This window comes from Doryrhamphus excisus, linkage group LG10 (assembly GCF_037039965.1).
Source record: "Doryrhamphus excisus strain RoL-2023G ecotype Guam linkage group LG10, RoL_Dexc_Guam_v1.1, whole genome shotgun sequence".
Lineage (NCBI taxonomy): Eukaryota > Metazoa > Chordata > Actinopteri > Syngnathiformes > Syngnathidae > Doryrhamphus > Doryrhamphus excisus.
In genome coordinates, this window is record NC_136366.1 from 3,126,975 (window position 1) to 3,148,438 (window position 21,464).

The window sequence follows — 21,464 nt, forward strand, 5'->3', positions numbered from 1 at the left end:
TCGTTCAACTATTCTAAGCTAAAGCCCATTGTTGAAGGTCACATGGATTCCAGTCAGTATCAGCAGATTCTTACAGATTCAGAATCAGTGACAAAGTTGGATTTACTCCAAGTCTGGAGACTTCCAACAATGACAATGACCCTAAATACTGCTCAAAGTCCTCATGCAGAGGAACAGGCACAAAGTTCTGGAATGGCCATCTCAGTCCCCAGACCTAAATATTATTGAAAATCTGTGATGGGATTTAAAGCGGGCTGTCCATGCTCGGAAACCATCAAACTTGACTCAACTGGAGATGTTTTGGAAAGAAGAATGGTCAAAAATACCTTCGACCAGAATCTAGACCAGGGGTCTCAAACTCAATTTAGGTTTTCCAAAAACAAAACAACGCATTTTTTAAAAACAGAAAAATATACAAACTTTTTCAGTGCTTTGGTTCCGATTTTATACAATAAAAACTCTTAATTGTTATTTTTATGCACAAAATAAGATGAAAAATAAATAAACAAATCAAAAATAAATCAGTAATAAATAAATATAATAATAATAATAAAACGGCAAATAATAAAAACTTAAGAAACCACATATAGTTGGTGGGTAGACAAATGATTTTCTTCAGATTAAAATGAACAAAGCATTATTAGAGCCCTGTAGACATGACAAAACACGACTATAGTCACAGTTATACTTTTTATTTACAACATATTGCGCAACTGCAGGGTCTTGAGACAAACTAGAGAGCTAGCGACCTAAAACGGTAGCCTTCAAGTTATTTCCTTTAAACTTAAATAGCCAAAAAATTACCACTTCCACACGGATAGGGAGGATAACTATTAACAGTTATTTAACCTTTAACATGAACATTAATCAAACGTAATAATTTCTTCTGGGTACATGATACCATACAGCATCCACATCAAACTTTAAACATTAAACTTTCATATCAAGGCGGGGGCCTCAAACTATTGTCCTGTGGGCCACATTTGGCCCGCGGGCCGCGTGTTTGAGACACACAATAAATATATTTTGTACAGAAATACATACAGAAATGTGTGTGCCATTATGATTCAGATCCATGCAAAAACACCAACATGACACAAAAGCAGCACTTTTGGACAAAACACTGCTCTTCTTTTTTTTTTTCTTTGCACGAAAGCAAGCGAGCGACACAGATACAGAGTGAAAGAGAGCGAGAAAGAGAGAGAGAGAGAGAGCAGGGTGCAGGACCCACACTGGTGTAGTTCCAGCCAATTGCATTCCAGAGAAGTGACCATGGCCAGTGATAAAGTGATAAACAAAGCGCCATAGATCATCCCTCTCACAGACGGGCGTTCGGCAGTGGAGGCTGCAGAAGAGCAAAGCGGTCAGACAGAAAGGGAGAGAAGAAGAAGAAGAAGAAGAAACAGACGGAGACAGACGGCAACAGCGAGCTCGCAGCATACAGTATACGCCACTGCTGGTCTTTTATTCTCTGGGGCCAATATTTTGATGCCGTTATTGCGAGCGCAATGCCATGAAAGGCAGTCATGCCGCACACGCTTGTAGATTCTTCTCTCCCCAGAGTGAGACACGGAAAAAAAGAGGGAGGGTTGCTTCCCCCCACTCCACATTGCCATACATCCTATGAAAATGAATCCTTGGATTGTTACAGAAAACGGCAAAAAAAAAAAAAAATGCATTCAGCACTTACCCACTCCACGACACATGATTCAGATTCATTGAAGCCCACTGTGCATCACAACACAACGCTGAGATATTCCTCCAAAACAGATGTGCAAGGAGGAGCTATGAGGTTCTCACTCTTTTGTTTGTGAGCTGACTAGCTAGGTTCCTCTGTTTGCATCAGCTGGCGTTTTTTTTTTTTTTTACAGCTTTGAAGCAGGTGGATGACAAAAACATCAATCTCTCCAGGCACACTGTGTGGCATCGACACTCTGTACGGTACATTGACACATTTATCTTCTCTGGTTCCACCTTTAGGGTGGAATGTGAGCTAAATAAGGATATGAAGGATATTGTATTGGAAATATTTCTGTAAAAATGTTTTTTGGAATTAACTCCAGGTTTCAGACTTGGTGATTTGCGAAGGTAATTTAATACATGGCAAATGAGGTTGCTGCATGACATATGACAGTAGGGTTGTCAGCTATCCCTTGTAGAACTGAATCCTTCTGTATTGAGCTTTTATTTTTATTTTTATTTGTATTTGTATTTGTATTTTTATTTTTATTGTATTTTTATTTTATTTTATGTTTTTATTTTTATTTTTTTTATTTTTATTTTATTTTATTTTATTTTATTTTATTTTATTTTTTTATTTATTATTTTGCCCCAACCCGCTTTTTCTCATGTTTTAACTGTGTATTAACGAACGAATGTTGTATTTTAACGTATCTTTTACTCTCTTTACTTGCTTTTATTCAACTCCATTCTTCTGTAAAGTGTCTTTGAGTATTTTGAAAAGCGCTATACAAATAAAATGTATTATTATTATTATTAGAAATTATTTATAGAAATGCGCGGTATACCTCGCCTCCCACCTAAAATCAGCTGAAATTAGCTGAATTTATGGAAAGTCAGAGTTGTTGATGACTTTACAGGCTATCAAATGTATTAACAATGCCATTACTGAAATAAATGTTGCATTGTGTAAGTACTTCTAATTAAATATCCATACAAATACTTTCACATAAATTTCTGTTGTGTCATGAAAAAATAACCAGGTTTAAAAAAAAAAAGATCAATGGTAACGAATGATGACATGTGCGCTCCTACCCATACTTGCAGCTTTTTTTGTTATATTGTTATTGTTTCATTTCCTCCATACTGAATAATATTTCTCTATATCACTCTCTCACTCTTGGCAAACTTCGCCAACAAATATTTAAGTGTGTTCGCCTCCCTTACCTCTTCTTTGGTGCCCGGTGGAGAGTTCACCATAGATGATGATCTCGGGTGGGCGGTGATCCTCCAACCTGGAAACGTTCCCTTCCGTGGGTAGCTGTGTTATCATTAGCATGGCCTCGACACTGGTGACCCCCGCTTGTTGAAGCACTTCATCATTTGTGACATACCTGCAGTCGATGCAGTGGATGGAAACGTTCCAGGAGTCGTAGGTGGTGTCTGTGAGTGACCCACGACTCAGAGCCATGCAAGAGGGTGGTTAGTGCCACGTCTCTGTACACACGGATCTATGTGGCTTTTTTCAGGTGGTTGTTGTTCCAGACGCAGCCTGCCAAAAGCACTACTTGCCTTTGCCAGTCTGTTGTCCACCTCTGCCAATTGTAATGTGGGGTGGGCATATATATAATAATAATAATGATGATTATAATAACACTAATAATGTTGCTTGCTAAGCCTTAACAATATAAGGGAGGGAAATAATAATAAATAATAATAATAAATAATATTTTAAAATATTTTAAATATTTAAATATATTATAATAATAAATAAATATATTTATATTTAAATATATATATTTAAATAATATTTTAAAACATATTTTAATTTTTTAAATTTATTTATCAATTTACCAGAAACGCTGGTTTAATAGAGAAATTAAATAAGAAAAATTGCCCTGCTTTGAAATGGTAGAGTCAGACTTGATGACTTGTATGAAAACTATTTTTTCCCAGGAGTTCCTGAACGCACCTTGGTGACGTGACTGTTTTGACGTTCATGGCGGGAGGCGGATGTTTGGTTCGCTACATGCTAGCTGTAGTTTTACTTGTGTATTTTATCAGTTAACCAGAAAGTGTCGGTCAATAAAGGATTACTTCTTATCCAGACTATCGTGCTACTGCTAAGTATACCTCAAGAACAGCCTTACGTTGTACTAAAAGTTACCGTAATGGCGTCTGTAATGGTAAAAGACAACCCACTGCTCTTACCATTAAATGTGGAAAAAACAGTATATGACGGATTCATCACCGTCCAGGTAAGCGAATATGAATAAGTAAATATTGTAAAGAGCCCAAGTGAATATACCCAACTTGTCAATATTACCATATTTATACGAGTAAAGGTGTTCCAATTCCATTTACTTTCACGTTAAATAATGTTGATGACTGATGATGCTACACATTCAGTTTCATCGTTTTGTATTGGCTATTACCACAATCTATGCTACCTCTGATAATACATGATATGATAAAGTATATGTATGTCAATGTGTTTAATGCACAGCGGTGACGCTAGAGCTTGTATTTTGAAGGCCAAAGTGTCTGATTTGGCAACTATTGACCACTCTTTACTTTACAGCTATTATTGTGTATACTGTAAATGTTATGTAAGGTTTGAGTACTTCTGCCCTGAAGTCAGTTGGGACAGCTGGGATAGTGGATAAGTGTTAGAAGATGGATAGTGTTCAAATAAAAAAAAAAAAAGGTGCCCTAATATATGCACCTACCTACTTTTGTTTAAATAATTATTGCACACTTAATGTAAATCATATAAACTTTATTTCACTTCTCATACATCAGTGTGTTTGTCTGCTATATGATATTCATTCTTTTTCTATACCGCTTATCCTCACGAGGGTCGCAGGGGTGCTGGAGCCTATCCCGAAGGTATTCATACTTGGTGGGCACATATCAATGAAGGATCGGGAGATAAAATATCTCGGTATATCATCATTTCGAGATATTGTCACACTCTGAATGGTCATCAATAATGTCAATGACACTGAGGATGACAAAAGTGTATTCAACTAAATGAATGAAACTTTTTTTATTACATTTTTTTTTTGATACAGGAGAAAGACCTCAGACTGAGAGTACAGCTACCACCTGATCGCCAACTCAGAAAGGCCAAGTATAATACATATGCACACACCACACAGCGGTCAGTTTGATTGTCGGTATGATTAGTTTTTGTTTGTGTGAAAATTTTGCCCTTCTTTTCATGCACTGTCCTGGTTATTGTACATTATTGTGCGTCGCAAACTATTCTGTTTGCCCTGTATTGTGTCACTCTTTGTAGTCAAGTCCCCAAACCATTCGCTCCTTTATTGACTCACTGTCTTTGCATTTTTGTTTTTGAGTGAGACTGCTAAATAGCCAACCGTCGGGCCAGAAAAAGTTGCCAGAAATTTGATAAAGAAGGCGAGAAACACGATTGAATTCAAGACAGAACTCATTTTAACGAGGAAACAACTCATCAGCTAAATGTCTTTAACTGTTGTGGGTCACCACAAACACACACACACACACACAGTACCGTAGTGCACCATGCAAAACTCTTAGGCCACCACTAGTTGTATTGTTTTATTCACCATTTTCAGATAGTCATATTGCTGCATTAATGAAAATAATGAAAGTGCTTATTATTGTTTGTATCAGTATGAATGGAACAATCCAACGCCCACCAAGTAACTGCAATAAATGTATATTCTGCTTCTTGCAGGTTGCATTGCTGCTGGAAGTTAAAACAACTGTTGCGTGGGTATGAAGACCTAGTAAAACAGGTAATCCTTTGGTTCTTTTGTGTTGACTGTATCATACCTGGCATTGTTCCTTTGCACCCATCAGCCGTGCTGCACTCATAAGAGGAGAACAATATTTTTCACTATTTAATTAACAGCACCTGGAAAATGTCTATTTGTTATGTGGGCCCTCTGGGTTATTTGCATGAGATTGATATTTCACCTTGGGCTGCAAAGTTCATTATTTTTGCAGCCTTGAAGCTATTATTAATTATTAAAGGAGATGGCAGCTTCCATTAATCACAAACGTGTTTGATTTGAATGGTTGGCAGGAGTAAAAAAAAAAATAAATAATAATGTCACTTTATCATCCTATTCATGTCTCTTTTCTCTCTTGTAGAGGCTACATCAGTCGACTGATCTCATCACGTTCATTGTGGAACTGAAGACTGTCTTGGTAAGAAGGGCAATGATATATTTGTTAATGATGCTCTGTTGACATTGTTGGCTTAGGAAAATCCCTCAGGATTACTGTGCTCTTTTTTGTGCTTTTTTGTTAAAAAAAAATATATTAATTAAATAATCATTCCGGTTTGTGATATCGTGATTTTTTTCTTTTTGCTTAAATTAAGCATTTTCAAGCATAAAAATGACCAAATTAACTTAAATACAAATATAAGGCCTTTAGAAGATATGTGATAAGTGGGCCTGTCATGATAATGGATTAATTAATCCATTATCCATTAATAATGTTCCATTAATAATGGAACTCGGGTTTCCTAGCTGTGACACACAAGCACCAGACTTGATTGCCAGAACAATGGGTTTTTATTTCAGGTTTGAATGATTTCACAACACAGTAATATCTAATTAACGCGATGAATGAGGGATGACTTGTCCTTGTTTGTTTTGTTTGAATCGTTTTGGAAGTTATTTGTGTTGCGTTCTCTGTAATGCAATCATGTTGTTGTCTCTGTTATTGCAGGAAGTGGGCATTAAGTGCCTTCCTGAGTGCTACTCTATTCCGCCTCCACAGTACTACTCCCAACTCATTTTGGAAATGGAGACCCTTGGGTGGGACAAGTAAGTGAGTCTCTGAGATAAAGCACAACAAGCCTAAAAAAAAGTAATTATTGTCAAATTCTGAGGTTATTAAGCTTGACAGGCATGTTTATTTGCTGTTCGGGTTTTCTTCTGGTATTTCTTTTTAGAGATGCTCCACATTAGCTTTTAAGATATCCAATTTAGGCAAATTTTGCTGGTTGATAAGTGTCTTACAAATTCTTGCCGATAAATAATATTATTGTCAACATTACTTGAGACCATTTTTTCATTAATGTCATGATAATGTCAGTACACTGCATCAAAAGCAATGAACTAATTTCTCAAGAGTACTTAACATAGAAATTGTGAAAATAAAATTGACTAAATGAATTGAATATTTAGCAAATATTGCTCTTAAATAAAAATCACAAGCAGAATTACAAGACAACAACAATAAATAATGAACATTGGGTATTATTCCTTTACAGGAACATTCAGAGAACAATTTTGTCCTTGAGTGTGGACTATTTTGCGCTGTTTTGTTTGCATTTACTTTGCTGACGAAGCACCTCAGTAAGAACTGACTGTCGGGACGGAGGCTCTGCTGCACCTCGAGCAGCAGTTTTTTTTTCCATTTGGGAAAAATCGGACAGGATAGTTGTGTTTAAGGCGTTTATGCATGTTGGTTGTATTCCCCATCTTTGTTGCCACTACTTTGCAACAAATGCATGTTTTGTTTATTTTTAATTTACATTTCTCCTACTAGGGTGTCAAAAAAATTACCAGCTCAACGCAGGGAGCATAAAGCTCAACACAGAAGCAGAAGAACCGCATGCGGGTCCAGAGCCACAGGTTTCTGACTACCCAGCTTCTTATGTAACTGTGAGAAGGTGCAATGTAATGGAAGTAGCATCCACTAATGTTTTCTCACCGAACGCTGTTCTAATTGGATGGTCTGCAACAACATAACTTCAAACTAACAACAGCCATGTAGTAATTACATCCTTATTTTTAGTTGTTGACTTATAGTTATAGTTAAATCCAAGTTGTATTGAAGAACTGTCAGGATCCTCTCATTCTTGTCAGGAAGCACGGAGGAGGAGAGTAGTAATACGACTTCTCCTCGAACCCGCATAAAGCCTTGACTACTACACTCATGTTCCACTTTGCTGTTAATAACCACTGCTACAATTATGACATTAGTAAAATGCAAATAGCTCTAATTGAAGACCCTCAGGTTTTAATAGCAGAGGGAGGGTGAAGAAATGTTGGATTTTCACTGCAGCCTCATGGTAAGGAGGCATTATACACATCAGGCCTCAATGTCCAAAGCACTTGAGATTCGCTTAGCGTCTTAATAGCACGGGCCATGATAATAGCCACCGGGGCTTTTTAGACGGAATTCTGTCTGCTGATTGGCTGAGGTAAATGAGTCGCACTCTCTGGTGCTGGATCGCTTTCTTACTTTGAACCTGTGTCTGCATTTGTGCATTTTGAGAGTGGTCATGTTAATTGGTGGAAAAAGGCAAGCCATGTACTAATGAATGGAACATGAGGTCAAGTAGAATGGCCACCATCACTTGGTGGAAGATGAAGCCTTCATGACAGGCACAGTGGGCAGGCCACGTCTTTTGGTCGGTCCCTTGGCAGCATTTCCTCTTCTTATTACAGTGTTACAACTTTCACACTGTCACTTTACTCCACTTTTTGTACCTTTTATTGAAGTCTTTGATTGATCAATATCAGAAACAAAGTTTCATTTTATTCTCCCACGAGTATGCACAGAAAAGGGAAAGAAATATGTTGATGTTTCGCATAAGGATTGTAAATAATTGGCAGTTCTTCCTTATAGAACACAACTGATCCTGTAAATTTCACCAGTGACGTAAGTCAAATATCTTTTTGTCAAAATGTTATGTTCCGCTTTCATATCGTATAGACAATACGGGCGCCAAGGGAGCCCCCCATGACTACATGAGGCACCTGCAAACCTGCTTTTCATTCAGGTCTGTAAAACAACATTGCACCCATCTCTCCGCTACTCTGAAATACCAAATTAATTCGGAGCGTACCATCATTCCAGGAGGATTAACAAAATAACTCAGACCGCTTTACATTGGTGTAAACTGAGTGTTCAAAGTGAAGTTGAGCGGCGTGACAGTGATGGATGAAAGATGGCGAACGCACCTTCACTAAGACTGGGAGGCCGTGCCAGGCGAGTGACACCACCGTATGTGAATGAGTTGTGGATGTTTGGGTTAAGTTATCTGCTTTAACTGCTGTCCGAGCTTTCTCGAAAACCGGCGTCATTGCTGAACAGCCACCTGACAACAAGATGGACCGCCATAACAACGAAAGGGAACCCGGCATCTTTGATGGCGAAATTGTCCAGCTGTTCAATTCAGATACATTAGTGAGTGTATTGTCAAATAGTAGAATAAAGTTGAACAGTCCCAGCTGTCTTTGGGCGACAGGCGGGGTACACCCTGGACTGGTTGCCAGCCAATCACAATGCACATACTATAGACAACCAGGGCGGAAGAAATGAGTCATATGTTAAATTTCAAATGCCAGTCCCGGTAGAGCGAAAGCACGGTTTTTCACAGCATACTCCACCCAGGCACACGTGCATGTCGCTCGGACTGAAAGCTGCTCACTTGGCTGTGGATTTGCAAATGAGATGCTCTCATCAGTCTTCTCAGCATGATGTCTGACTTCTCACGCTGTTTCCATCATGGCCAAAGAGGGATAGTAACTCGTCCCTGCTAGCATGCATGTGACGAGAGAAGGTGAAACTGTTGGAAATTCTTTTTCCATTATTGATATAATGTATCTAAAACTAAACCTCAATTTTATGTTAGCTCATAGTTAATTCGATAATGTTGCTTTTTACAGATTATAGTTTTTGACAGTTAAAAATCATGAAGTTTTGTGGTTGAATGCGGCCTATTAGTGAAAAATAAGCGTATTGAAGCAAATGTTGCATATTTGTTGTCTAAGTTAGACATTTTTAAGCAGAAAAATGGCACTAATGGAACTAAGTACAGTTGTACAGTTGTCACTCATCGCTCCCTCACAAAGAAAAAGACAAAAATGTTGTATGTAATATTCTGGTCAGTAGCTGTCAGTAATGTTGCATTACATTAGATTAGATTAGATTAAGTCCGCCATGGCATGTCTGAGAGGACATAATTCTCCTCCCATTACTTGGAAGTGGTAAGTTTTTGGCTTATTATTTCAATAATACATTCTAGTGGCTGCTTTTTTTGCACGCTTGTGACTTTGTACGTCTAGTAACTGTTCTCGCTTGACAGATTTGTCTATTTCAAGCTGTTAACCATCATGTTGTTTTTAATTGTACTATACAGTTGTATGTAAGTACTCAAGGATATAATGTTAGCTCTTCAGCCACTTGAATATATTTACTTATTCACTGTTGGCATCTTGCAGAGCTATCAGTGTCAAAGCACGGCAATGGGAAGGATATGTGGAAATTACAGAAAGATGATTGTTTTTGAAGATAAGGATGGACGAGTGGAAAGGAGGAGCAATACGCGAGTCAAAGCCGTCCATTATGTACAGTATTTGTATGAAGAGACTTCAAGAGGAATGCCCTTCATTTGTGTTTGATTGCAATTGAGCGGTTACATTTATGAGCCATTCGCCGTGGACATTGTTTGCCATCATTCTATCACTTTTCTAAGTGTGTGTACGCGTGTCATCCCTGAGGACACTGCTCCCATCACTTCTATCTAACATACTCCATAAATCCTCGGCAGATATACAGCCACATCAGGCTCAGCACAGAGCGTGTGTTGTAATGTACTGTAAATCTGATGGAGGACTCTACTAGTCATTTCACTTAGATCAGTCTTTTGTCTTGAAGTTTCAGTAGAGTGGAAACCGCACTGGAAAGGTGGCAGCTGAACAGTAAATCTGACGGTAGTGCCGGTGCATGATCAGTGCAGTGTCCTTCGCCTCATGTGGTAATCAGCTCAGGAAAGAGGCGTCTAATTTATTGGCCGAGAAGAGCTTGGAACCATAAAGTCATCTAAAGATGCATGAGCTTTTTTCTTTAGGTTTTATTTATGTATTTATTTACATTACATGGATGATGATTTTTTTTATATTCTACTTCTATGAAGTATGTTGGAACAACTGGATGAATAAATTATTTACCTACCTACTTACCTACCTACCTGAAACTGACTCTACTTAACTTAACTCGATGACTTATCGCAGCTGTAGTTTCTAGCTAATTTACAGCTGGGAAAGATTTTCAGCACATTGGCAAAACATATACGTACAATTTGCTGCAAATATCTAATTAATTATTTACTTCAAAAGTTTTTTTTACCTGAAAGTTTCCCCGAGCCTGGTTGTTGGGGACCCCTGCCTTACAAAATATATATAGTAGATATATATGCTCTAATTTATATACAATTTGAACAGTTTTGGTCCCAGTATTGACCCCTGGGGTACGTCACATGTAATCAGTCACACAATCACTTGATAGTTTTGCTTTATAATGAGTGACAATATGACAATATCAATGATTTCATTTTTTTTGTCACATCAGTGAGAAACTTGGGATTCATTTCTGACATTTCATTCCTTTCCTTCCTTGTCCAGAATTTTGGAATTCCTTCTTGCAGTTGTGGAACGATATTTACAAAGTAGTTGTTGAAGTTTTCAACTATTTCAGTCATATGGTCATTATCGGTGTTTCCTAATAATACTGTTTAAGATGCCCCAGGTTGCTCTAATGTTTTTATTTTTATCTAATAATTGACTGTAATATTCCTTTTTACAGTCAACTTATTTTATTTTTAAGTCTTTTTAAGTCTGAATTTCCTGTATAATGTGTTCAAGCATTTTTAAGTCCTTTTGTCATCCATGGCTGGTCTTTTGCTTCTTAGACATTTTTCTCAAGGGACAGTTCTTATCATACAGGTTCATATAATATTTAGAAAGCTCATTAGCACTGTACACACACTCCCATTTTTGTTCTTCTAGATCCTTCCTGAAGGCGTTGACTATACGTATCCTCTGAATGTAGTCTTTGGACACTCTCTGTAACCTCCCGTTTCTGCTCCCACATCGATGGGGTGGGGACACCAGTGCACAAGGATCCGGCAGGCATGAGGATTGATTTGTAAAAAATACAACATTAACTGCAGATCGAATTATAACAAAGGCTGCAATTCATCAAGTACAAGCGAATTGATCTTAATTTTTTCCACAACAGTACATAGCAATGATTCTCAACTGTTGGGTCTCTTGGGTTGCAAAGGTGTTTTCAATTGGTTGCGGAGTCTTTACCAGAAAAAAATCATGTAATGACGCGATGCCCATGGATGCACTTTGCATCTGTGCTGTTCGCACCACCACGAGGCCAAGCTTGAGTGGGAGGGGAAGGACTTAACTTTCCGGCCGTCCGAAAGGCAGCTACAAACACAAATCTGTCACTGCTGCAGCTCACATTTAGTTACGTTAAGGAATTCCGCCTACAATGACAATGACGTTACCTCCACAATGTGTAGCATTAACTTGACTGATTAGTGTAATTCAGTGCAGGACAATCTGCAAGTTTCAGGCCATGCGCTCTGTGATGGGTTCAGCGGGGACTTGTTGCGGATATCAGAGTTTGTTTTTTTTTATTTAACTGTAGCTTTATTGAAACATTATGAGTGAGTTTCTGTGCTTAGGCCATCAAGTGTGATGTAGATGCCGCATTAAACATTCAACGAATCATACATACATCAGTGTCACCACCATATTGGAGCAAAAGAAGGTGCCTAATTCATGTTCTGCATAGAATTGTAAAAACTGGTCTACAGTCATCCATCCATCCGTTTTCTACATCTTATCTAACTGGATATATCTAACCCTAACTGGACATATTTCTACCAATGAAAAACTCTTCATACTCCTAGAGTACTCCTCACAGAATTCACAACGGAACACGTTTGTATGCCTTCTCAAAGTCCAAAACATATGGCGACAAGTACGATGTCCGACATGACCACAAAGTCAACTGTACCTGTGGACGGTTACGCTAGAACATGGTGTTCGTTATGGGCAGTCTGTGACGGACACAGGCATCCAATAACAAAGCACCACCTAGGTACAAATCTGAGGGGCACTGGAGGGAGCACTCTCCAGTACTACCCGTAGAGCAGGGGTAGGTAATCTACGGCCCGGGGGCCACATCCATCCAGAATCTTTTGATGGTTTAAGTAGATTTTTGATCCAGACAACTACCTCACACAGTTAATTTCAGCTAGCTTACAGTAACAGTGAGATATTATGACAAAAATGTTTTTGACTTATTTATTTTTTCAATGTTTTTTCAGCAGAACATGAACCTATAACATTGCAAAACTGTTAATTTAATGGCAAAGTTGCTGAGAGCACTTAAAGTGAAAGTTGTTACATGACCAAATTTGACTATTAGTACAACATTCTGTACTATTTGACGCAAACCTATATTTAAATAATAAATAAAATAATAATAAAATAATATTTTATTTATAGAAATGTGTCCTGTATAAAGAGTATGCAACTTGCAGCATTACTAAATCAACATTGGTGAATATTCTCTAGTGAATTACACAAGCTGATAAAGTGCCACTAACAAATGAGCCAACCGTTGGCTAGCATCACAGATGTCTACAGATGGACACCTACGTGTTTGTTGAACACATCTAGCACTGACTGCACATAGAATTTACAGTGATTTAAATAAGTAAATCATTTTGAGTGCAGCTCAGGTGTCGGCATAATATCGTGACAGCTGAGGTTATTTTTTTTGATGTTGAAGTATTTCTGATGTGTTTTCTGTGTGTGTCCAACTGCAGGCTGCTTTTCATAGACACGCAGTTTCAAATGTTGAAGCTGAAAGCAGAGGACTCTTCTGGACGACAACACATTCTCACCATTAACCTCAAGTCTAAGGTAGTGTCTTTTTATGAGAACACCCACTTGGCTCTGATGAGTAGGTTACACATACAGCACATACGTATGTACATACAGTACTTGCATGAAACATGTTCAGCTTGATCTTTGTATTCAGCCAATGCAGGCGCCACTTCACTCATATAGGACATTCAATTTGCTGATAGCAAATCTGTGATTTACATCTAGGTTTTGAAATCTGGGGCAAACCGGAGAGGGTGTACAGAGACATGATAACCCACTGTGATGAAGATGTAGCACAGATAAAACATCTCTATATAGACCTCCACATGACAAAAAATTATCTTCTATGAACAGAGAAACACTCTTATCTACATTGGCTCATCATCGCTTGCTGCTACAGAGAGAGGCTAACTGCATCTATAGAAGCAAACTCCTGCCATTATACTAAAGATATGTTAATATTAATGTTACAGTACATACTCTTAACTCATTCATTACTATTTTTTTTTTTTTACTCGAACCCTGCTTGAAATGCATCTTTTCACAAAAAGCTATTTTCCTCCCTTTTCTTGTTGGGAATTGATATTTCCTGAACTGAACTATGTTCTACTGCTGATTACTAAAGAACAGGAAAAAGGTCTAATCTTTTTTTGGTAGGTTCCATTTTTACTTAGCCCAAGAACACAATAATCTGTGTGCCTTGAAAAATCAGTCAAAAGTCTAAAATGGACGGTACTCAATATGCAATTTGGTTGTTGGCAAAAAGTCAACATCGGACATCCCTAATCTTAAGCTACTGCCTCTTGTGTCTTCAGAGTTTTATGAGGTTGTGTTGAGCTAAGCTCAGTTGACATCCACCAGGGACAAGAGAGAGTGCTAAGAGCCCAGTGGGTGCCCACCTGGCCCGGAACTGTAAAAATAACTTGGATTTCTCCCTGCCTTCCAGCTGCTTCCACCAGATCTAGTGCCAGGTCATTCTTCACCAAACACAGCAAGAGAGGACAGGGTGCTGGCACGGACACGTGGGGCTTTAAGTGACAGAGGAGGCAAAGAAGGGATAATATAAGAATGTGGGAAATGTGAGCAAAAGGGAAACAGGAAGTGGAAGTTGAACTTATACTGATCAAGTCATAGTCATCATTATGAATTGTTTCGCTGAAAAGTGTTCTCTTGGCAGTGGCATCATTGGCTAACCTAAAAAAAAAAACATAACCAAAGTAAATAATGTTCCAGACTCTGTTTTGAGTACCAGAATGTCCAATCTTCTCCATCTACAGTATCCAGCAGAGGCTCCAGAATGCACAGCTGACCTGCCTGTTCCCCTGGTCTTAACATGGACACCGCAAGTAAGCACATGTTTCTGACAAAACATCCATTTTCTACCGCTTATCCTCACAAGGTTCGAGGTATCCCAGCAGTCTTTGTCGCGAGAGGCTGTGTACACCCTGAACTGGTCGCAAGCCAAACCTTTGTTACCATTATTAGACATAAAATAGCATCCCTATAGTCACCTTTGCACTCCTATTACTCAATATATAGTAAATATAATCAGAGAAAATAAGTCATTTTAAAGGGGACCTATTATGGTAATTTGTCTGACCTTTGTATTGAGTTGTGGACTCCTATAGAGCAGCTCCACATGATAACCAGCTCACAAAGCTTTCTAGTTCTTCCAGAATCTGCACCTCATCAGCTGTATTTCTTTGTTTTTTGTGGTTCCTGCGAAAACGGTCTGTTTTAATGTATTCCACCCACAGCCCTTCCCCGGGCACCTCTACTCCGCTGAGGTTGGTCACACTCGCGAGTGCTTAAAAGGACTTCTGGTTTGGACCACTAACTGCAAACGGTATAAGAGTTGATAATAAATGCTGACGTATTTGTTCTAGTCGAGTCTGAAGTTTCTCAAGAAAAGAGGTTACTTCAAAACGTCTCTCCGTGGTAAGTAGCTTTAGCATTTTAGCTACAGCATCGGTAAAGTCTAATCTGGCCACTAATTATGGTGGGAAACGGCTATTAGTAACCCTGCTCTCTTTAATGCTACACAAAATAATGTGTTTTACACAAAATAAACACAGTTGGTAGACTGATAAATTGTTACCCACTGCTTGCTCTTCTGACTCTTCCACATGACATGCTAATATGATGTGCTAATGTTAGAATGCTATCCCCAACATAATATTGCTGTTAATAATGCTGTATGTGTCCAGTGTCCACCCATTAAAATAGTAAAAAAAAAAAATACTAGTATGCTAACAGTATGATAGCGCAATGTACTGGGAAGGCTAAATGTCCCAAACGAGTTGAGAAAGCCTTGATAAAAGCCTTGAAAAAACTGAACAGGAATGTCAAGAAAAGTGGGAATTCTTGATACCTGGAAAATGGCATGAATGTCCTTAATTAGTTGAATGTAATATAAAAACGTATGCAGTAATATGTTTTAACAACGGCTTCAGGTCAAACGTCTACACAGGCTTGCAACCTACCACACTCCATCCATGTGGTTTGCCTCTTTCATGGCTTGGTCATTGTCTTTAGACTGCTTTGTCATAAAAACTACTGTCAAATATCAACAACATCCTGCTAAGACCTTTAAGAAATCGTAGGAGGGATTAAGATGTGCTTTACCAAAAGTCAGATAAATGAGAAAGAGAGCGTAGCTTGTGTGTGTGTTTGTGTGTGTGTGCTGATACATGGCAAGCGTACAGTGAGGACCAGCTTAGAACAGCGCTACCGTATGGAGCTTGTCTGCCTGCTGGGCTGGTGATGGATCTCTCCCACACTACAACATGAAGTGCGTGTGTGTGTGTGTGTGTGTGTGTGTGTGTGTGTGTGTGTGTGTGTGTGTGTTTGCATCTATGGAAAGTGCATTTTTTTTTGTCTCATGAGTGATGGGCAAGTGTGTGTGTGTAGGGCAGGGGGAAGGGCCGGTCTGTCTGTTCATTTGAAAGACTAATTATTGCTTGCTCTGTTGCAGGGGCAAGACATGCAACTGTGCAGGAATTAACAATGAATGCATATTCAAATTTTCTACTACCAGTAATACTATTTTTTGCTGTTACTGCTAATAATAATGATAATAATAATAATAATGATGATAACGATAATAATGATAATCTGCAGTTTAGAGTGTACCTCACCGCTTGGCCGAAGACACCATACCCGTGACCCTAGAAAGGGTATTAGAAAGGGTATAAATATTATCAGTTTCTCCAGTATTTTCAAGTCTTTGGGAAGCAAAAACATTTCCTGTATTCTCAGTACAGCTCCCTAATTAGTTAAAAGGTGGCAGTGATAAGAGAACAGTGTATTCTGTCTGATGTAATATACTTTCATTTATAGTATGACATAAAGTAGCAGCGTGAGGTTTGATGCTGGACTTGAACTCACCCTCCAGAACCGGGTGCTGTACTAACTGAGCTAGTATACACCTGGTACATAGTCGTAGGCTCTGTAATTCTCTTGCTAATTCCCAATTGTCGCACAGCTCTTTAAGTCCCATAATGCATTGCTGAACTGCTCGTTAAATTGTTGCTAACGTTATGTTATATAATTAGTGTGTCATTCCATGGAGCATTGGTAGATGTCTTGTGTTTATTTACCTGGTGTCAAGACCTCGAGACACTTGAACTCCCCACCTGGGGCAGGACCTCATTCCCAACCCTCTTCCGACTGAGGGCCTCTGATTTGGAGGTGCCGAGTCTCATCCCAGAAGCTTCACACTCAGATGCAAACGCTGAAGGTCACAGCCCAAAGAGGCCATCAGGACCACTTCCTCCGCAAATAGCAGAAATGAGATCCGAAGGCCCCCGAACCGGACTCCCTCGCCCCGTTGGACGTGCCTAGAAATTCTGTCCATGAAAATTAGCCACAGAATTGGTGACAAAGGGCTGCCTATATACGTATATGTGTGTGTGTGTGTGTAAAATATATATGTCTTTTAAATCTACCTCAGTTGGACTTAGCTTAGTTGTCCTGAGCGCTAATCATAATCATCCCACTGGCATTAATTGGCCTGTAATTGCCGATCCTCTTAGCACCTGGATGATGCTTAATTGTGTGCACTGTGCTGGCACAATGACCCATAATTTTTTAGTACCCCCCTGCACCCCCAATTTCTTTTCTCACTTATATTGTCTGTTCTCAGCTCTCATTCGTCTTCTGTTCATGTGTGTGTGTGGACAATTGCCTTGTGCTTTTTGTACATGACAGTGGTTGTTTTTAGGAAGTAGTTTTTGTGTTCAATGTCCATATTCCCTTTATCTGTACTGTTTTGTTTCCCTTTTGCTTTAATTCCAACATTTCACGTGATTGAGTTTTATTGCTGCTTAGCGTAATTAGTGTTGCGGGGGTATGCTGGATCCTATCCCAGCCGTCTTCGGACGAGAGTCATGGCACACCTTGCACAGCCAATCGCAGCTAACTTGCATTAATTTATTGTTTTTGTATGGTTTTTGTAGTCTTCTTTAAGCCAACTCCACAGCCAGTTCCTGCTGGTGATAGCGGCCCTGACGGACTTCTGGGATGTTGTTGACGAGATTGACAGAAAGACCTGGATTCTGGAACCAGAAAAGCCAAGTCTCTCAGACACCATGAGGCGAATAGCTATCGGTATGTTGATTCAAGTCATCATTTCCATTTCCATTGTTACGATATCCAGAGTGGGACCAATGTGGGAACAGATCAATGGCGCTAACAGTGGTTCCATTGTGCACAGCACACATACTATTGGTACTATTGGGTGTTCACCCAATGAATGCTTCTTAACATTGTTTACAGTGTACCAACAGAGGTGGGAAGAGTAAGTATGTTTGTTTCTCCAGGAAATAATGTATCCATTAAAGTGGACGTGGATCCCAGACACCCAAAGATGCTACCAGAATGCTGCCTGTTGGGAGCTGAGCACGGTAGGCAGAGACGTCAAACAGACATCAGTTTTATTGGGGGTGATTTTGTGTATGATTAATGTGTGTACAAAAATTTTCGGTGCATAACCTGTTACTTTTTTCTCAAACTTTGAACCCTACGGCTTATACAGTGGTGTGGTCATCTTCTGATCTTGTCACGTCCGGTATACTTCAGGACTACTGCTAATGGTTTAAATGTATATTTCGGAAGAGACTCAAGGCCCAACCACCTTTGTTTTCATGGGGGTTCATGACGATCGTTGAACTTGAATGGGATACTAACAAATGGGATGCCGCCCAATAACCATTGCTGGCAGGCGCAGGCACAGGCCCCGGGGCGTACCATTGTATCACCGGCGATCATCATTTGTCCTTCGAGGATAAATAGATCGGTTCTTGCACCAAGTTCTTCGACTAGAGCTTTCTAATCTTGTCTAGTCTGACCGGTGTGTCCACCCCCCCCCCACCACCACCTAGTAGTCTTTGAGTACCAACTGATGAAGCCTGCTCGGGGCAACATCTTCTAAGACAAACTGAACAGTCCACTTGGGATCGAGAAACATCTTTCTGGGTGCATTCTGAGTCTGGAAGTCAATGGAAAAAAATCCAGTTGGGGGATGGGGATGAGACTCCGACAATTGTTCATATGGAATGACAGGGACGATCCGGGTCAAAATATAATGAAGTATAATGCTTAAATTTTTGCTGTTGTTTCTTTTACTTCTATTTTCTTAATTTGCGTCCTTGAACTCGTCGATTGTGGGAACAAGCCTTTTCACACAATGTTTGCGGCAATTTTTAATTTCATTATTGAATTGTTTTCAGTAACGGGGGTGGGTCCCTGTAGTCGTGTGCCTTGACTGCCAAAATAGGCTGGCAGCCACGGATGAAGTCAGGTAATAAAAAAAAAAAAAAACAATGTGCTTGTGCTTCACTGTTATTCAGATGAGATCAGTAAGACAGCCGCCTTGATTTCCTCATATTTAGATTTGAGCTGCGGCGCTTATGTTGACTATTGTCTTCTCCCGTGTCAGAGCACTTTGCTTTCAGACTGGCACCTTTTCATTCTCGCTGTCCCAACACGGAGACACCCAGAAAGCATTCTCTTTAATTCCCCGTCAATTGTCTGTCATTGTTTCTATAAATCCAGGGTCATGAAAAGCCCGGCTTGTTGCCTAGCAATGCAACTCAAATGATATTAAAGAGAAAGACGCGGGAGCCACCCGAGATGCTAGACAGGCGGAGAACCTCAAATATGAGGGGTTGCAGAAATATTGCTTTTTGCATGACGTGAAATTGAAGTAGTCATCTGCATGTGTCCATCTCATAATGTATCGAGACAAACTTTTATTATAAATTTATTTATAAATATTTTATATATATATTTATTTATATATATATATATTATTTATATATTTAAATATTTATTTATAAATATTTATAATTCATAATTTTAATTTTATTATAATTATTTATCATAAAAGTTTAATCAATACCATCAATGTAGATTTTTCTTTTCTTCACAATAATCATTTGCCAACTCTTTGTCTGTTACAGCTGTCACTCCGCTGAGGAATAAGCTGAACACCAACATGCATTTGTGGTGAGAGATGTTGCACAATATGATGTTTTTATATGCTGTATTTCATTAATGGGGGGGGTGTCACAAGATCTTGTGAGATCACTAGTCCGGGAACTAGACGAGAGAACTAGTCCCGGGGCGATAAAGAAATGAATCACACAATAACTGAAAAATGAACTGGACAATTTCAGTGGCCTCGATACAGTGCCATTGTACTTCCGTTAAAGGTAATGAGGCGGCCCAGCCAACCACAGGACACATACGAACATGCTACATGCTAACTCCACACAGACATATGTGGGCCACCTAATTAAAAAATAAAATATCACAAACCAAAACCCATTTGCTTTAGCGCGTGGCACGTGTCAAGTAACTCTAACACTCTTAAATTGAACACGGCAGCAGAAACGCTGCTCTTCTCCCCACCCTGGTTCTTTTTTTAAAACGGGTGAAAGTCTCTTCATCATCCCCCGGTGTCTTTGCAGGCTCATTTGCATGTGGTTAATTAGTGTGTGAAGGAGCTGTCTGTGGTCTGCTGGCAGGAACCCGGACTCCGGTGTCTTGCAAAACCTCCAGGATGTTTTGGAGATCCAATTCCCGTCACCTGCCACCCACGAAAAATCTGTATGTCACAAAAATTGCTCTCTTTTCCATTTCAAACATGTCCGTTCCCATCACGATTACCTCAAGGAGCCGTGTGTGTGTGTGTGTGTGTGTGTTTCACATCCAAACATGCATACTTGGGTGTCTTTGAGCTTGAAATCTTAAGGGGGTGGACATCCTCTATTGTCTCTTATTGTGTCTGTTTCCATTTTGTATTTTGTTTTCCAAAGCGGCGGCTGCAAGATTCTCCTCTAATTGGGTTGTTTACAGATCGGACCATTAAAAAGAACCAAAATGGCCGAATCCTGTGCACTCTGCAATCACTTTAATCACACAAAACAATCCTTTTTTTTTTCTGCTGCTTATTCTCTCCTCCTGTCACTGGGTGACGTGAAAGCTTTGTCACCGCAGTGATTAATGCTTCACTTCATTAGTATTCAGAGTTAAAAAAAAAAAAATTGACCAGATGTTCATTTTTTTTATGTATCTTAACCTGCATTCCTCGTTTAAGCGACAGCTGCAACAAAGAAAATCTGTTATTGCACTAAAATACAAGCAAGGTTGTCTGGATCATCTTCTCGTTTTCTAAAGGTAAAAAAATAATATTGAATATTTCCCATATCGTGTTTATGCAGACATTCAGTGTTGAGTGTGGGATCTGCTACGCCTACCGCTTGGAAGCCGCCATCCCCGACCAGGCATGCAGCGACCCTCACTGCGGTCAGCCCTTCCACCAGGTCTGCCTGTACGAGGTATTAAAACACACACAGTGTACACTCCATGTGGATATACACATATGGAATATTTTAGTCATCATTATTCTACTTACATGTTTTTTTTATTTGAGAAATCAGAAAAAAAACATGTTTTTGTCTTTGTAAAGACAAATAATATATTTCACTAAGTAATGAACGACTAATTGGTTTAATTATTTAGATTGATATTGTGCATAGTGTAACTGGTGATTCATTTTTTATGGCTATATAC

The 21,464-nt window shown here is 39.2% G+C and overlaps 1 protein-coding gene across 2 annotated transcripts in view; it reads left to right on the forward strand.

The window, feature by feature from the left end:
- Positions 1-3,667: 3,667 nt before the first annotated feature.
- The window catches only part of fancl (FA complementation group L), a 59,868-nt gene continuing 42,071 nt past the window's right edge, over positions 3,668-21,464 (forward strand). For both annotated transcript variants that reach the window (XM_078793854.1, XM_058063624.2), the window contains exons 1-12: positions 3,668-3,938; positions 4,755-4,813; positions 5,405-5,465; positions 5,824-5,880; positions 6,409-6,506; positions 13,328-13,424; positions 14,666-14,734; positions 17,846-17,996; positions 18,209-18,292; positions 19,850-19,895; positions 20,417-20,498; positions 21,113-21,229. In XM_078793854.1, coding sequence (XP_078649980.1) covers positions 3,852-3,938; positions 4,755-4,813; positions 5,405-5,465; positions 5,824-5,880; positions 6,409-6,506; positions 13,328-13,424; positions 14,666-14,734; positions 17,846-17,996; positions 18,209-18,292; positions 19,850-19,895; positions 20,417-20,498; positions 21,113-21,229 — 1,008 coding nt within the window. In that variant the 5' untranslated portion in view covers positions 3,668-3,851. The remainder of the gene's footprint in view (positions 3,939-4,754; positions 4,814-5,404; positions 5,466-5,823; positions 5,881-6,408; positions 6,507-13,327; positions 13,425-14,665; positions 14,735-17,845; positions 17,997-18,208; positions 18,293-19,849; positions 19,896-20,416; positions 20,499-21,112; positions 21,230-21,464) is intronic.